The sequence below is a fragment of the Anabrus simplex genome, chromosome 10, assembly GCF_040414725.1.
Source record: "Anabrus simplex isolate iqAnaSimp1 chromosome 10, ASM4041472v1, whole genome shotgun sequence".
In the NCBI taxonomy this organism is placed as follows: domain Eukaryota; kingdom Metazoa; phylum Arthropoda; class Insecta; order Orthoptera; family Tettigoniidae; genus Anabrus; species Anabrus simplex.
In genome coordinates this window covers 31236162-31252456 of record NC_090274.1, presented here as the reverse complement: position 1 = coordinate 31252456, position 16295 = coordinate 31236162, and the positions used below count along the sequence as shown (strand labels likewise).

Here is a 16295-nt window from a genome sequence, read left to right as displayed (position 1 = left end):
TGAGAACGATCTCGAAACCTAGTTGCCAACTCCAATATTTACATTCGCCACATGGTTAACCTATCTCGCTCAGCGATGTGTGGTATTCGGTACAGTTCGCGATCCTTTGCATTTTCCTTCAATATTCAGTGTGTTTGTCATATTGTTGGAGGGTTCCAGCGACTCTGAGATCAGTAGTGTTCCCTTTGTAGGCCATAACCTCCTTTCTGTGCCAGCCATTAGCCGTTAGTGATGTGTTATTTCCCCATTCTCTTTTTTTATTGTTAATAATATATTGTCTTTCAGTGCCAGATATTGTTAGAAAGTGTAGTTCTTGTGAATTTGTTTTCAATCCATATTCATTCGTTTTTCTGAGTATGTATTACAATTTAAAAGGGCTGTTTACCGCGGTCATATTGCACCAGCTGTTCTCGCGGGCGTAGCGTGCTGGCAACAGAAGTAAGGCGATGCTCATTTGTTTTGCGAAACTTCAATTTAGAAGTAAGGCCGTGCGGAGTATAGTATTCCGCGTGACACCTCCATTGGTCTGGGTAGTTGTGTATTTCTTGTGCGCGGGTTGGTAACAGAATTTTACTTCATTGCTGGGAGTGACGTCATATCCCATTGTGTCTCACCCAATGGAAATGCTGGTACGTAGTTAGGCGATGGACTATGGCGCGTGATAAATTCTATTAGGTTATAAAAGCAAAATTACTTCTGGGGGATGGCGAGTGGGTTCTTTACTCTCGCTGTGAACACATCCCTCCTCTACAAGGTATTCCACTTAAGATTTCCAACATCCTTATCATGCTATAAAAGTAGGCCCTAATGTAAATCTTACTGAATTTCTACTATATATGCATGCTATGTCAAAAAAATGTGATACATATCATATCATGCGGTGTGAGAAAAGACTCAACTTCAGTCCCATACACGGATTAGTAAGGAAGGTTGATCTCAAAATGTACTTTGCACATTTATGCGCTCTCCCAATGACAATATTATTGTAAATATTATGCTTCTGTATGCCATCCAATAACAATAGTACTTCTTGTGGGAAAGTATACAGTAAACGTGCTAGTCTCTGGATCAAGTGACTAACATAATTATCCAAATGTAAACATACTGTAGCTCAAGTGCAACACGATAGAAACACACTCAGATATACCAATTCAATGTCTCTATGAACGCCAAGTAATATGTTATTAAAACTACAGCGGTGAATTTTGTATAAAATGTCAGATTACCTGCTCCCGACATGTAGGTGTAAGTATGGAGTTTGACTTTGTTAAATTGTATAGGCCTACACGTTAATTTTCTCACCGCTGATTTGTTTACAGACTAGTTTCCGTGCCGAACGAAATGAGATTTAAGGAATTAAGACCTGGTCAATATATCAATTGGACTAGTATATTTCAACTTGGCCTATACTGAGCATTACGTTGTTCATTAAATTAGTCAGTGTCACGAAGACAGAGTACAGCCTAAATAAAACGGCATACGATTCTGTATGCCTCAAAAATATAATTCAATCACACCTTAATCTAGCGTTCTCACAATGAACATCTTAGCAAAGAACATATCTGTATATGATTTTAGACATACCTGCATACTCCCATCATCATCAGGCAAAGCTGGCATGAACACATTTCGACGCTTAAAGAGTTGCTGTTCTCGCTTTTGTTTCCGTAATTGAACTCCTTCTTCTTCCCTTCGCCTTCGCAGTTCTTGAGAATCCAGACCAGCATTTTTGTAACGATATTTATGAGTAGGCCCCGACATCTAAAATGGAAATATTTCACTTAGCACTACCACATAACCCTTCTCATCCAAAGGTAAAAGGCATCTCCTCACTATTCACAGTGGTTAATTATAATTAACAGACTATATACAACACTGAACACTATGATAACACGAAGGAGTATTTCAATAAATTTAACCAAAGTTTCGTACGATGACTGATGACTCATACGGTCAACACAATTATTGATTAGTCTTTTTCCAATCACTGCACCTAATATTTTCGGCCACAGGGCAAGAAACTGCTGTGAGGAAACAGCTCTGCTCAACTGAAAATTCGTAAAATTTGCGTAATCAACGGATATATCACTCAACGAGACGGGTCACATGAGGCGATAGATTTTGTCAGTGCTTTGCATCTGACATTCACACAGTAACAAACCCATACATTTTCCGCACTTTAAGACTCAAGCTGCACTAAGCTCATGAAATAGCACCTCAATTGGAAGTTAACAACAAACTGATATGGATATTTAGCAATTACCTTTATAAATAATGATTTAAATTCGTTTTTAAAATGAAAATTTCATGGAAACTTCTCCTTCTCCCGTAGCTTTCAACTTCAAGGCCTTTCGTTTTTAGGGTATCATGGGTAATAGATTTGGGTTCGAGATTTATTTAAAAATGGCTGCGGCCGTAAGTACTGAAGTGATACCGGAATGTGTCGACTTTCTTGAATTTCAGGTAGAGAAATTTTGGGATATGTTGAATTTAATGCACTTGTATGAATGTATATTATAATATTTAACACTTTTTGTTTTATTATGATTTTTTTAAAATCACATGTATGGGTAGACCTAACCTATAGTCCCAAATATTCCAAGGAGATTTCACTCCTGGAACACTGTACTGTTTTACTTAAAAAGTTACCAGGCGAGTTGGCTGTGCGGTTAGAGGCGCACGGCTGTGAGCTTCCACCCGGGAGATAGCGGGTTTGAATCCCACTGTCGGCAGCCCTGAATATGGTTTTCCGTGGTTTCCCATTTTCACACCAGACAAATGCTGTGGCTGTACATTAATTAAGGCCACGGCCGCTTCCTTCAATCAATCAATCAATCATTCAATACTGATCTGCATTTAGGGCAGTCGCCCAGGTGGCAGATTCCCTATTTGTTGTTTTCCTAGCCTTTTCCTAAAAGATTTCAAAGAAATTGGAAATTTATTGAACATCTCTCTTGGTAAGTTATTCCAATCGCTAACTCCCCTTCCTATAAACGAATATTTGCCCCAATTTGTCCTCTTGAATTCCAACTTTATATTGTGATCTTTCCTACTTTTAAAGACACCATTCAAACTTAATCGTCTACTGATGTCCTCCCATGCCATCTCTCCACTGACAGCTCGGAACATACCACTTAGTCGAGCAGCTCGTCTCCTTTCTCCCAAGTCTTCCCAGGCCAAACTTTGCAATATTTTTGTAACGCTACTCTTTTGTCAGAAATCGCCCAGAACAAATAGAGCTGCTTTTCTTTTGATTTTTTCCAGTTCCGGAATCAAGTAATCCTGGTGAGGGTCCCATACACTGGAACCATACTCTAGTTGGGGTCTTACCAGAGACAAATATGCTCTCTCCTTTACATCCTTACTACAACCCCTAAATACTCTCATAACCATATGCAGACATCTGTACCCTTTATTTACAATCCCATTTATGTGTTTACCCCAATGAAGATCTTTCCTTATATTAACACCTAGATACTTACAATGATCCCCAAAAGGAACTTTCACCCCATCAACGCAGTAATTAAAACTGAGAGGACTTTTCCTACTTGTAAAACTCACAACCTGACTTTTAACCCCGTTTACCAACATACCATTGCCTGCTGTCCATCTCACAACATTTTCGAGGTCACGTTGCAGTTGCTCACAATCTTGTAACTTATTTCTCACTCTATAGAGAATAACATCATCCGCAAAAAGCCTTACCTCCGATTCCACTCCTTTACTCATATCATTTATATATATAAAAAAACATAAAGTTCCGATAATACTGCCTTGAGGAATTCCCCTCTTAATTATTACAGGGTCAGATAAAGCTTCACCTACTCTAATTCTCTGAGATCTATTTAGCAACCCATTCAGTCACTCTTTTGTCTAGTCCAATTGCACTCATTTTTGCCAGTAGTCTCCCATGATCCACTCTATCAAATGCTTTAGACAGATCAATCGCGATACAGTCCATTTGACCTCCAGAATCCAAGATATCTGCTATATCTTGCTGGAATCCTACAAGTTGAGCTTCAGTGGAATAACCTTTCCTAAAACCGAATTGCCTTCTATCGAACCAGTTATTACTTTCACAAACATGTCTAATATAATCAGAAAGAATGCCTTCCCAAAGCTTACATATAATGCATGTCAAACTTACTGGCCTGTAATTTTCAGCTTTGTGTCTATCACCCTTTCCTTTATACACAGGGGCAACTATAGCAACTCTCCATTCATCTGGTATAGCTCCTCCGACCAAACAATAATCAAATAAGTACTTCAGATATGGTACTATATCCCAACGCATTGTCTTTAGTATATCCCCAGAAATCTGATCAATTCCAGTCGCTTTTCTAGTTTTGAACTTTTGTATCTTATTGTAAATGTCATTGTTATCATATGTAAATTTTATTACTTCTTTGGCCTTAGTCTCCTCCTCTATCCCGACATTATCCTTGTAACCAACAATCTTTACATACTGCTGACTGAATACTTCTGCCTTTTGAAGATCCTCACATACACACTCCCCTTGTTCATTAATTATTCCTGGAATGTCCTTCTTGGAACCTGTTTCTGCCTTAAAATACCTATACATACCCTTCCATTTTTCACTAAAATTCGTATGACTGCCAATTATGCTTGCCATCATATTATCCTTAGCTGCCTTCTTTGCTAGATTCAATTTTCTAGTAAGTTCCTTCAATTTCTCCTTACTTCCACAGCCATTTCTAACTCTATTTCTTTCCAGTCTGCACCAACTCCTAGGCCTTTCCTATCCCATCGTCGCCATAAGACCTATCTGAGTCAGTGCGACTTAAAGCCACTAGCAAAAAACTTAAAAAAGCTTTTTTCTTGTAAAGAAGTTAAAATTTTCTTTCCAATATCAGTAGTGTTTTATAATTGGTGTGTATTAATATGTGAACTTGTGGAATAGACCTTTTATTGCCAAAATAACTTCAACTAGAACCTCTATATTGCAGGATTCTTTAAAAAAGATGAGAAGTCTTGATGATAAAATTGTTTATGCTCTTAATACATCCATACCAACAGAATCATTTAAAGGGCAAGTTGATCCATCTTCAACATGTAAACAGCTCCATGATCAGGTAGGCTTAATTGTACATTGGGTAGGTCCTATAGATATCTTTATTATCTTCTTATTAAATGAATAATGCATTTGATATGTAATTGTACTGTGCAGTTGAAATCCAGCTACAAGAAAAGAGATGCAGCTATTAAGAGATGCATCAGTTACACAGCTGAAAAGGTGAAACAACTCAAGGAACAGAGAGAGAAGAATGCTAATGATCCTGTACTTTTAAAAGCGTTAAGAAAGGAACAAACCCAGGTACATTTAATGGTTCTTAATTTTATATTATAAGCTTACGGGATAATGTGGATTCAAACCTCACCTTGTACACTCCTGAAGGTGTTTCTTTTGTGATTTCCCCATTTTCATACCAGGCATATTCTGGATCTGTACCTTAATAAAGAAATGCACACAGTGTATGTGTTTATTTAAGACACTCATTGGAACAACTGTGTGAGACTTTCTTGCCTGAATATTCCCATTCTTGCATAGTATCTCTTGCATAGTTGTTTACAGTATTTGTATACGTACTCCAGACCTAGCTTGTAGGGTTCCACAGTTCTACGTACTTTATGATGAAATCTTTGTATGGCAAATGGTGACTGCATGCCTTGAATCATATTCTCCACATGTCTGCTCCAGGTTTACCATCACAGTGCTTGCGTAGAACACTTGACATATCCTTGTTATACCCCCCACAGCTTCTTATAACTCTTGTGGCTAGTAGTAGAAGTTAGAGTCTCTATCTTCCACTAGGAACATTTTCCTTGTAAGTAGGCTAGTAAAAAAAAATTTTTAAAAAAAACCATGGCACAACAGCCCCGAAGGGCCAAGGCCTACCAAGCTACCGCTGCTCAGCCTGAAGACCTCCAGATTATGAGACGTCATGTGGTCAACACGACAAATCCTCTCGGCCGTTATTCTTGGCTTTCTAGACCGGGGCCACCATCTCACCGTCTGATAGCTCCTCACGTTGGCTGAGTTGACCTCGAACCAGCCCTCAGATCTAGGTAAAAATCCCTAACCTGGCCGGGAATTGAACGGGGCCTGCGGATGTGAGGCAGGCACGCTACTCCCACACCGCGGGGCTGGCAGTAGGCTAGTCAGGATGTAGTGTATTTTGACATACTGAGAGCTTGCTTAAGAAACATTGTCTTCAAGTTTTCTAGTTCCTTCAGTCATCTTTTCAATACGCATACTCATATTAATTCTATGCTGTTGGTATCACCTTCACACCAAACAGCCTCATTATCATCTCTGGCAAGAGGTGTGTCAGATGCTTCTCATTAATCAACCATACAGCTGTTACGATTCTCTCTCCTAGATGCATTGAGAAGGTTACTCGAGTTACCTATGTGATCCCTAGGTATTTATAGCCATTCCTGTTCCTGAATGAAGAACCTCTAAGCTATGTTAGTTATTTTAAATATTTAGGAATATGACTTAATAATGCTCAGGTAAGGTGAGTTGAAGTAGGTTATTACAAGCCCTTCTAAACAGGTGTCAGAAAAGGAAGGGCAGAGTGCTGGGTGGGGCTGTTTGTTTTAAGCACCTAAATGAAAAATTGGTCTGGATAGATTTATTGGTTGGAGGAATAAGGATGAGAATCATGTTAGTGTATACACTGAAGGAGAGAGCAAATTAGGATGAAGTGACCTGTTTTATGAAGCACTGTGTGATATAATAAGTGTCAACAACAAGAAAAGGATTGTGGTAATGGATGATTTTTATGCAAGAATTGGAAATAGAACTGAAGGGCATGAGACAGTGGTGGGTAAATGTGGGGAAGATTCGGAAGCCAACATGAATGGGAAGCATTTACTAGACTCCTGTGCTAGTATGGAGTTAGCAGTTATGAATACATTCTTCAAGCATAAGGCTGTTCAGTCACGAGCGAGACATCGGGAAGTGCGGACGTGTGAGTGAGCTGAGGTGCGCAATATGGGAATAACGCTACAGCAATACAGGCTAAGAATTGGAAGATGGCATGGTGCAAGGCAGTGTTGGAAGGAAGGTGGAGTTGAGAGAGGAAGAGAAATTAGTGGTTATAAAGGACTGTTGGAGATTATGTTGTGTGCGACGATTATTGCGACGCTGCTGGTGGTAGGAGGTATAGAAAAGAACCCGGGTCCAAACCAGGGACCGTTCGGTTGGGAGGAGCTTGAAGAGATCAAGAGAGTGGTGAAGGAAGCAAGCAAAGGAGAAGAAATTAAGGAAATGATGCAGGAACACCGGGCAACCCAAATGAAGGAGATGAAGGACTTTTTTATAAATTTTTATAAAAGAAGAAATTGGAGATGTAAATGACAAGTTAGCGGAGATAGAAGATGAGGTAGGGAGCTTGAAAAAGAAGGTGGTGGTACTGGAAGAGGAATTAACAGCAATGAAGAGAGAAGTGAGGTTAGCAAGGAACGAATCAGCAAGGAAAAATGTGTTTGTGTATGGTGTAACTGAGGAAGGAACAGAATCAAAAGTGGAATTAGTATTGAAAGTGGTGGACATAGTTTCAAACAAAATGAAGATAAACTTTTCTGAAGTTGATAAAGATGATATATATAGAGTGGGAAGGAACAAGGGACATAGGCCGGTGAAGTTAAGATTAATATCAACCCTGATGGCTGATATAATTCTGAGGAATGCTGGAAATTTGAAAGGATCGAACATTTATTTGAAAGCTGAGATAGAGAAAGAAGACAGGATGCGGTTGGATGTCTATAAGCGGCATATGTGGTGTGCTAGAGCGCAGGGATTGCGAGTCAAGATAGTGGGGAGGTGTCTGGTAACTTCAGGCAGAAATTGGTCGCGATCGTGGACACAGGAGGAACTGCTGAGGATGGAAAAATGTGAGGAGGAAATGAGTTGCAGAAATCGAGAGCAGGGCGACATCAGTACGGAGAAGGAAGAGAGAAGACGGGACTGCGGTGTCAGCGGGCAGGTAGAGAAGACAGCAGAGTCCTTGGTGAGTCAGAACAGCCCAGGAAGAAGTGAATCAACAAGTAGGACACTAGACCGAAGTGAAGTGGATACAGGTAGTGAAGAGGGGACGGGAAGGAAAAGGAGTCAGGGTAGTGACTCAACCTCCCCGAATAGGAGAAATGCAGAAATAAACCTGGAGAGAAAGCAGGCGTTAAATAAGGCAAGATCGTTAAGTTTAAAAGATCTATGGGGTGGGAAAAAAGACTCTGGAACGGAAAAGGGGAAGGATGGGGGGGAAAAGAAAGAGAGGGATGGGGTGGAGTCAAAAGTAGGAATCACGAGAAGTAAGGGGGGGAAGTGGTGAAATGCAGAATAATAGGGAGGGAGGGGGAGGAAATAAATAACTAGATATGGTGATAGGGATGCTGAATATTGAGGGATTAATGGGGAAGTTAGGGAATAAGGAAATTGTGGATTCAGTGAAAGATTTTGAGATTATTGCTCTAGTAGAGACGTGGTTAGGGAAGGGGGCTGAAATTACATGGCACGGTTATAGAGTAGTTAACGTGTTAAGGAAAAAAATAGGGAAGAGGGGCCGAAACCCAGGGGGCATAGTAGTTTTAATAAGAAATGAGATAGCTGAATGGGTGGAGACGTTACAGACTAGGGTAGAAGGGGTAGTGTGGTTGAGAGTAAAAATGGGGAAGGGAGCAGCAGAAGCAATTTGTCTGGCACTGCTTTATAACCATCCGAGCGATTCAGTTTATGCAAATAAACATTTTTTTGACGAACTGATTGAAGAAATAAACACAATTAAAGGAATGTATGTAGAAGATGGGATGATTTTATTGGGGGATTGGAATGCGAGAGTGAGCAATAGAGTACCGGTGTACGGGAAAGAAGTAAAAGTAGACAGGGTACTGCAAAAGAAGAGTAAGGATAATGTTGTAAATAGTTATGGAGAAAGGTTATTAGAGTTATGTGCTATAGAACATTTATTTATTTTAAATGGGTGGATGAAGGGCGATAGTGTGGAAGATTTGACGTACATTACAACAAATGGAGAGAGTGTAGTGGATATAGGAATAAGCTCAGAGATAGCGTTAAGGAGAATAATGAGTTTTGAGGTGTTAGAATGTGGGTTGACGGAACATATGCCTATCAAAATAAAATTGAGAACTTTGGTTGCTGATGAGAAGGGAAAGATGGAGGAAAGTAAGGAGAGATATAGGAATGGAGGATGGAAGTATGTATGGGATGATAATACTAAAGAGAAATTAAGATGGCATTTGAAAGAGGAGGGAGATATATTAAGGGTAGGAATTGAAAGGGCGGTAGAAGGGAATGATATGGATAACGTGCTAAAATTAATAGAACTCCCTGTATGGAGGGTGGGAAAGAAAGTGAGGAGAAGGGTAGAGGGAAAAAAGAATAAAATGAATGGATGGTTTGATGAAGACTGTAAGAGAAAACGTGAGGTTGTAATGAGAGCCCTAGCGGAGTTTAGGAAGGAGGGTGTGCAAGAAAAAATGAAGGAATATTGTAAATTGAGAAGGGAATATAAGGAGGTATTGAATGAGAAGAAAAAAGGATGGAAGGAGGCGGAAGCTGAAAAAATAAATATATATTGTAGAGAGAAAAAATTTGAGAGGATTTGGGAGTCAATAAACAAGATCAGAAGAACGAAACCGGTGGGGAAGGGGGATAAAATAGGAGAAAACGAGTGGGTTAGGCATTTTAAAAGGCTTTTAGAAGGGGATGGGAAATTGGGTAGAGAAATAGACAAGTCACAAATTGGAAGGGAACTGGAAGTAGGCATTACAATATTGGATGGGGAGATAACAAGGCAGGAGGTAATTACAGTATTAAAAATGCTAGACCCAAGGCTGCAGGAGGTGTGAATGGTATTTCCAATAGTGTATGGAAGGAGGTTGGGGCAAATGAACCGATGTTGAGAGGGATTGTGAAATTCTTTAATAGGTTGCTGGAAACGGGGAAATTTCCTAGAGATTGGAGGAAGGGGGTATTATGCCCTATTTATAAAAATAAAGGAGCTAGTAGTGATCCAAACAACTATAGAGGAATTACACTCCTAGACTCGCTGTCAAAGGTGTACACAGGGGTTTTGGCGAATAGGATAACAAATTGGGCGGAACAGTACGGTAGGATATCTGAGTTCCAAAATGGATTTAGGAAAGGACGTAATACAGTCGATAATGTTTGGATTCTGGACACTTTGATTACAAAGTATGTGAGGATAGCAGGGCGTAAATTATTTATAGCAGCGATTGACTTAGAAAAAGCCTTTGATACGGTCAGTTGGGAGGCGCTATTTTTGAGATTAGGGGAGGTTGGAATGTCGAAAAAAATGAGGGTGGCAATAGAAACTATTTATGAGGAAGTGTTTGTGATTATTAAATTGCAGGATGGAAGGTTGAGTAAGTGTTTTGAATCGAAAAGCAGGGTGAGACAGGGATGTAAGTTATCCCCGATATTATTTATATTATTTATATTATTCATAAATAATATTTTAGAGGGTCATGGTGGAGACGCATGGCAATGCCCTTGGGTAGGGAAAATGGAGGTTTCGGGGTTGCTATTCGCGGATGACCTATTGATTTTGGCTTTGACGGCAAGTGGGTTGCAAGAAGGCTTGGACAAGGTAGTTGAATATACTAGGAAATGGTCTCTCAGAGTAAATGTAAGAAAGACTCAGATAATGGTGTGTAGGAAAAGGGGTGGGAGAAAGAATAATGAAGTCTGGAGGCTAGATCAGGAAGAAATTAAACCAGGGGAAAAAATTGAGTACCTAGGTGTAATAATTAGTAAGAATGCTTCTTGGAAAAATCAGTGTAAGAGTGCAAAATTTAAAGGAAGAGGAGCGCTTGCGGCAGTGGGGGTATTAGAAAAGAAATTTCCAGATGTTAAATACAAAATTCAGAAAACGGTGTTTAAATCACTGGTAATGGGCAAAATGCTATTTGGGGTTGAAGTATGGGGAATGGAGGAGGGCAGGAGTGAACTAAACCAGGTGGTGGCGAAATTTAGCAAGATCATGATGGACCTCCCGAATTGTACAGCCAATGCCGGGGCCAGATTAGTCTGTAAAGAATCTATAGAGGTTGAAATAGCTAAGAGGGTGTTCAAGTACTGGATTAGATTGGAGGAAGGGAAGGGTGGGGCGTTAGTACAAGAAACGTTCAGTTTTCAGAAAGGTATGACGAATGAAGGTTACTGGGTGAATAAGTGCAAAAAATGGTTACAAAAGATTGGATTGGGGGTATATGGAGAGGTCTGGGGGGATGGTAGGAATAAATGGGTATGGGAAAGGATAAAGGGAAGACTGCTAGATATTAAAAGACAGAGCTTAATAGGGGAATGTAGAAAGAGAGTCTCTTTATCAGTATTAAGTAAATTGGTCGAAGTAATAAACCCGAAAACGGAGTTTGAGGGTAGAAGGGATAAGGGAGGTTTGTATTGGTGGATATTGGGTGTTCCAAGGAATAGGGGATGGGTAGGTAGTGAGAATAGGGATAGATGTGTGTTATGTGGAGAGAAGTGGGAGGACCTGCATATTTTTAATCAATGCCGACCATTGGCGGAGATAAAGATCAAACTACTAAGTAAGAAGGAGCTGCATATGGTAGGGAAAAGCTATAAGATAACATCTTGGTTATGTAGAGAGTGGGAGAAAGGAACGAATATAGCGAAATTCTTAAATGTGGCCAGAGCTATATTTATAAAGAAATTGAGGGAGTAACAGGGATTGTGCAGATAATGTGGTTCGTGCCGAGGGAGAAAGGGGGAAGGCATTCTGCTCAGAGGAATGGATCTCCGCCCTGAGCAGATGCGGGAAGGGTATCATGGTAATCATGATATCAGAAGAGGGGGCTGTAGTGTTAGGGGAAATGGGGAGAGCACCTTGCCCTGTAGAAAGGTGATCCGCCTGGGGCCAAGGGAAAGCCTGAGAAAATTAGGTAAGAGTTGAGAAAAGGGGAGGTTGAGTAGGTTTGAGGGTAGTGTAAATTTAAGAAGTTGGTATATAGTTTAAGTTTATCGTGGATAGTTGAAATGAAGCTTAGGTGGAAGCAAAAAAAAAAAAAAGTGAGTTGACTGAGTGAACTAATGGACTTGGAATGGAGTACTGTCTGTTGGTGTGTAAATGAGGAGTGGAAAAAAAAAATGGATTGTTTAAGTGTATTTGTGTGAGGAGGGAGTATAAAGAAGGTGTATGTGATAGAATTGAGATAGATTAAGTGGGAATGTAGTTAAGGAGAAAATGTTGGCAGTATGGAAATTATGAAAGTAGGTCATATGAAAAAAAAAAAATGTTAAATGGTGTAGATGCCTTGACGAGGGGTGTAAAATTGAGGGATTCTTGATGTTTATGTATTAAGTTTAATAGGATGGAAGAAATGGGATAAGTCTAACAGTTTGATGTAATTGAGGTGCTGTAGACTGAGAAGACGGAGTGAACTAATGGATTTGGAATGGAAACTGTTTGTTTGTGTGTAAGTGAAATGTTAAAAAAAAAAAGTTAAATTGTTTTAAGTGCGATGATGAGGGATGTAAAATGATTGTTAGGTGATGTTTAAGACTGAAGCTTAATAAGGTGAGACGGTTCGATATGTGAAGTGTGGTGCGGTAGGTGGAGAAGACTGAGTGAACTAATGGACTACGAATGAAAACTGTGTGTCTGTGTAAAAATTTTTTAAAAAAGTTAATTGTTTTAGGTGCGTTGATGAGGAATGTTAAATGGTTGTTAGCTGATGTTTAAATCTTAAGTTTTATAAGGTGAGATGTAGTGAGCGGGAGTAGTGCGTGAGAGGTGAGGGTGACGTATCAAGGGAAGAGGGAGGAGTGGGGACTTGACCCCACTCCAAAGAAGTTAGACTTGAGCATGTCTGCACGGAAAGGAAAAGGAAAGGGAAGGTAGTGTGCTGACAGTGGACAAGAGTATGTGTGACGTACATAGCGGAAGTGTGTGGCAGACCACCTGTTGGGTCTGGTTTCAGCCAGGGTGGCTTGTAACACATGATAAGGGAAGGAACACAGTGTTTGGCAGTGAGTGTCGGTGAGATACGATACCAGTTCTCACGTGGCAAGGCTGGTGGCTGCTGTAGACGGGTTGGTGGGCATGTGTTCCATACCAGGGCTGTTGCAGTCTAATTTTTTTTTGTGGTAGTCAGGGGTTGGGCTTAGGGTAGTTAGTAGTGCGGTATCGTCCTGCATGTGTGCTGGCTATCCGCGTACGTGTGGGATGATACTGAGTAGATGTAGAGGTAGTTAATGTAGTTAAGTAGTTTTAAGAGAGATGTAGTTGCTATTATTGCTTGTTTTCCTTTGTTTCGCTCTGTCTGTCTTTATTGCTTGTAAGCCGATGGTGTACACTAGGGTGGGCAATAAAGATATGTATGTATGTATGTATGCATGCATAAGGCTGTTCACTGTTACACATGGAGGGTAGAGGCACCAATCCATAATAGACTGTATCATAACAGAGTCTTGCTTGTACAGCCAGCCAAGAGGTTGTCTGGCCGGTCCACTGCTAACTTGACAAGGGCAGTAGTGTGAGTATTTGTTTATTTGAAATCGAAGTTATTGAACGAGTACAGTTAGGCAAAATGGCATCCAAAATTACATGGCAAAACACACTGAAAGTTGTATCCAGCAAGGAGCAACAGAGACCAACAGCCCACGAAATTCACCAGTGGATAGAAGACGTTCTAAAGGTTTGTGATGATGAACTACAAACAATTCAACTAGTTGGAAAACAGAATGCAGCCTATCTCAAATTTAATAATGACAGAAGCTACCAGAAGTACTTACATTCCTTTAGAGATACAAATTCTCTTACATTAATGAACGGTGATTCAGTGACAGTTACAATCATGCCCGGTGAAATAGAACTTACCACTGTACGATTAATAACAGACTATTTATATTGGTATCATAATGAATATACCGCCGGCAGTACCGAACGAGCGGGTACAGTACGTTCTGCAGAATTATGGCAAGGTACAACAAATAAAAAAGGAGAAGTGGTCAAATAGATACCGCTGTCAAGTCGATACAGGAATAAAGGTAGTTAAGTTGTCGATAATTGAAAAGCCCATTCCTTCAACCCTCACTGTAGCGCGTTATGAGGCATATGTAACCTATCCCGGACAGAACGAACACTGTTTTTCATGTGGAAGTTCTTCTCCTTTTGGGACTAATTGTCCCACTAGATTTACTAACATTGTAATCGTCCAGGCTTCTCCAGCCCTACTAATTTAATATAATATCATTTTACGCGATATCATTTGATATCAAGTTTATCCGCCATCGGCAATTATTTGTAATAACATATTTATTCAACGTCAATCATTTGTAATCAAGGCTTTCTGGAATCATATTGTATATATGATAACATCGTTTTATTATTTAAATTATCATATTATGTAGGATAAGAATTCATTATGTTGTAAATACGGTCAATATGTTGTGACATAGTTGTTTTCATTTCATCTCATGTTTGTGTATACGGAGGGTTATTCTTGAAGCTTGGGATTTTGCGTGAGTCATGGGTTTATTTTATGACCAAGGCTAGTAAACAGCGACCCGTGCGCGAGGCTTGCAAGCTGGTCAGCTATATCATCGCCACGCCTTCTGGACTTGTCGAGGAAGAAGAGAAAGGGAGTTGATGCTTCGATCTATCGAATCCGATACTTCGTTGTATATGAGTTTTGAGATTGAACTGTTACCAAGAGTGGGGGTGAGCCCGGATATATACTGATTCTCAACACGAGAACGGGACCTAACAACCTTACAGCCTTACGACCTTACAAGCTTACAACCTAACTACGAGATACTCCATTACTACTACTTCTTCTGTGAACATCGACTTGGTACGACGTTATGTGATATGTGAAACAGTGTGTGGTCGCTCCGCGACATAGTTATTTTGTACAATGTGTTGTCACTTCAATACAGTACTTAGTTGCGGTAATGTTATCGGATCTGCGTGAAACGAAACAAGCTTACGGCTTGTGTTATATTCAGTAAATATTGTGGACGAAGAACTATGTTTTAGTTCAAGTCTACGGAATTTTGGTACAAGTCTGTACCATATAAATAGTATAGCTCAGTTGGATTGAGATTTCTACTAATATGGAAAAATTCATATCTCTGAATTTTCTCCTCACACGATCAACGCTGATCAGTTTTTACAAGTATAGGGTCAATGTGTAATTTAAAGACAAGGCAAATAGGGAGTGCTAGTCCAGATAGACCGTACCATATCAGAGAAGGAAGGAAGGATGTCCATGGAGCAAAGTCTACATCGAGAAGGAGAGAACGAGTAACCACAGAAACCAGATGACTTCAACGGAAGCTGCAATTGGTGAGCTTCAATTAGATAAACCAAGCAATAGTAAATTCAGTAAATTATAAATTCCTCCACGCTTTAAGGAAACTTTCCGATTCATCTCATTTTTTTTTGTATAATAAATTCATTTGTATTTTATATTGCATTAATTTTCTTTCTTAAGCGATACTTAATGGTTAATTATTTAAAATCCTACCCCCTGTGATTTAAGTGTAAGTCTCTATGCTAGTAAATATAAATTTTGGTTTACAGTTTTGTTTAAAACTGTAACCATGGCGCCCAAACATTACATAGAGAAATGGGGAACCATGAAATGTTAATTGTTTCTATTTGCGTGGCAATTTGCGGGCAAGCCACAAATAGTTTATTTAATATTCATGTGTCCCAAGATAATAACTTTCATCTCCCCAAGTGTTGTTTTCGGTGAGGAGGGAACAGTTACAACATCAAAACATTGACGGCATCTAGATCACGCTTCACATTGAGCGATCTATTTAAACCTCCCTCCTTTGACAGCCTACGGTCAGATACAGAACCCGCTCTCACAGAGGTAAACAAACCAACATCCATACAGAGCAGGGTAGCAAACGGTGCAGTGGAAAGTAGCATAGATAGCAACGTCAACCCTACAACACCTGGCACAAGTCATGACAATAAGTTAAAACACATGGACATAGTAAACACACCATTGTTAAACGCCAGTTCACAGGACATAGCTAACGTACCTGCAGGGGACCAACGTGCATTAGATTCAGATGACAATTCAGAGTCAGTAGAAGAAACATTAGATACCAGGGACATACACGTATCAGATCAAGGAACCATAGAAGAAAATAAAGTGATCACAAATACACTGAGACAGGAAGACCAACAACTTGATACAATGGTCATCACTCTTCAACCTTCGACAAGGTCTGAGGCTGACAGCCAGCA

General features: G+C 39.9%; 2 protein-coding genes across 3 annotated transcripts in view; one reads left to right on the top strand and one right to left on the bottom strand.

Moving 5' to 3' along the window:
• Positions 1-2346, bottom strand: part of Kap-alpha1 (karyopherin alpha1) — a 66337-nt gene extending 63991 nt beyond the window's left edge. The window contains exons 1-2 of one of the 2 annotated variants that reach the window (XM_067154763.2): positions 2264-2346; positions 1585-1761 (exon numbers count right to left, since the gene is read on the bottom strand). In XM_067154763.2, the coding sequence (XP_067010864.1) occupies positions 1585-1761 (177 nt within the window). In that variant the 5' untranslated portion in view covers positions 2264-2346. Of the gene's footprint in view, positions 1-1584; positions 1762-1932; positions 2077-2263 lie in introns of those variants that run through there. The other variant, XM_068229382.1, reaches the window with a different exon arrangement.
• Positions 2347-2396: 50 nt separating this feature from the next.
• Positions 2397-16295, top strand: part of Ccdc58 (Coiled-coil domain-containing 58) — a 28186-nt gene continuing 14287 nt past the window's right edge. Inside the window, exons 1-3 of the mRNA XM_067154766.2 lie at positions 2397-2463; positions 4968-5093; positions 5189-5335. Coding sequence (XP_067010867.1) covers positions 2404-2463; positions 4968-5093; positions 5189-5335 — 333 coding nt within the window. The 5' untranslated portion in view covers positions 2397-2403. The remainder of the gene's footprint in view (positions 2464-4967; positions 5094-5188; positions 5336-16295) is intronic.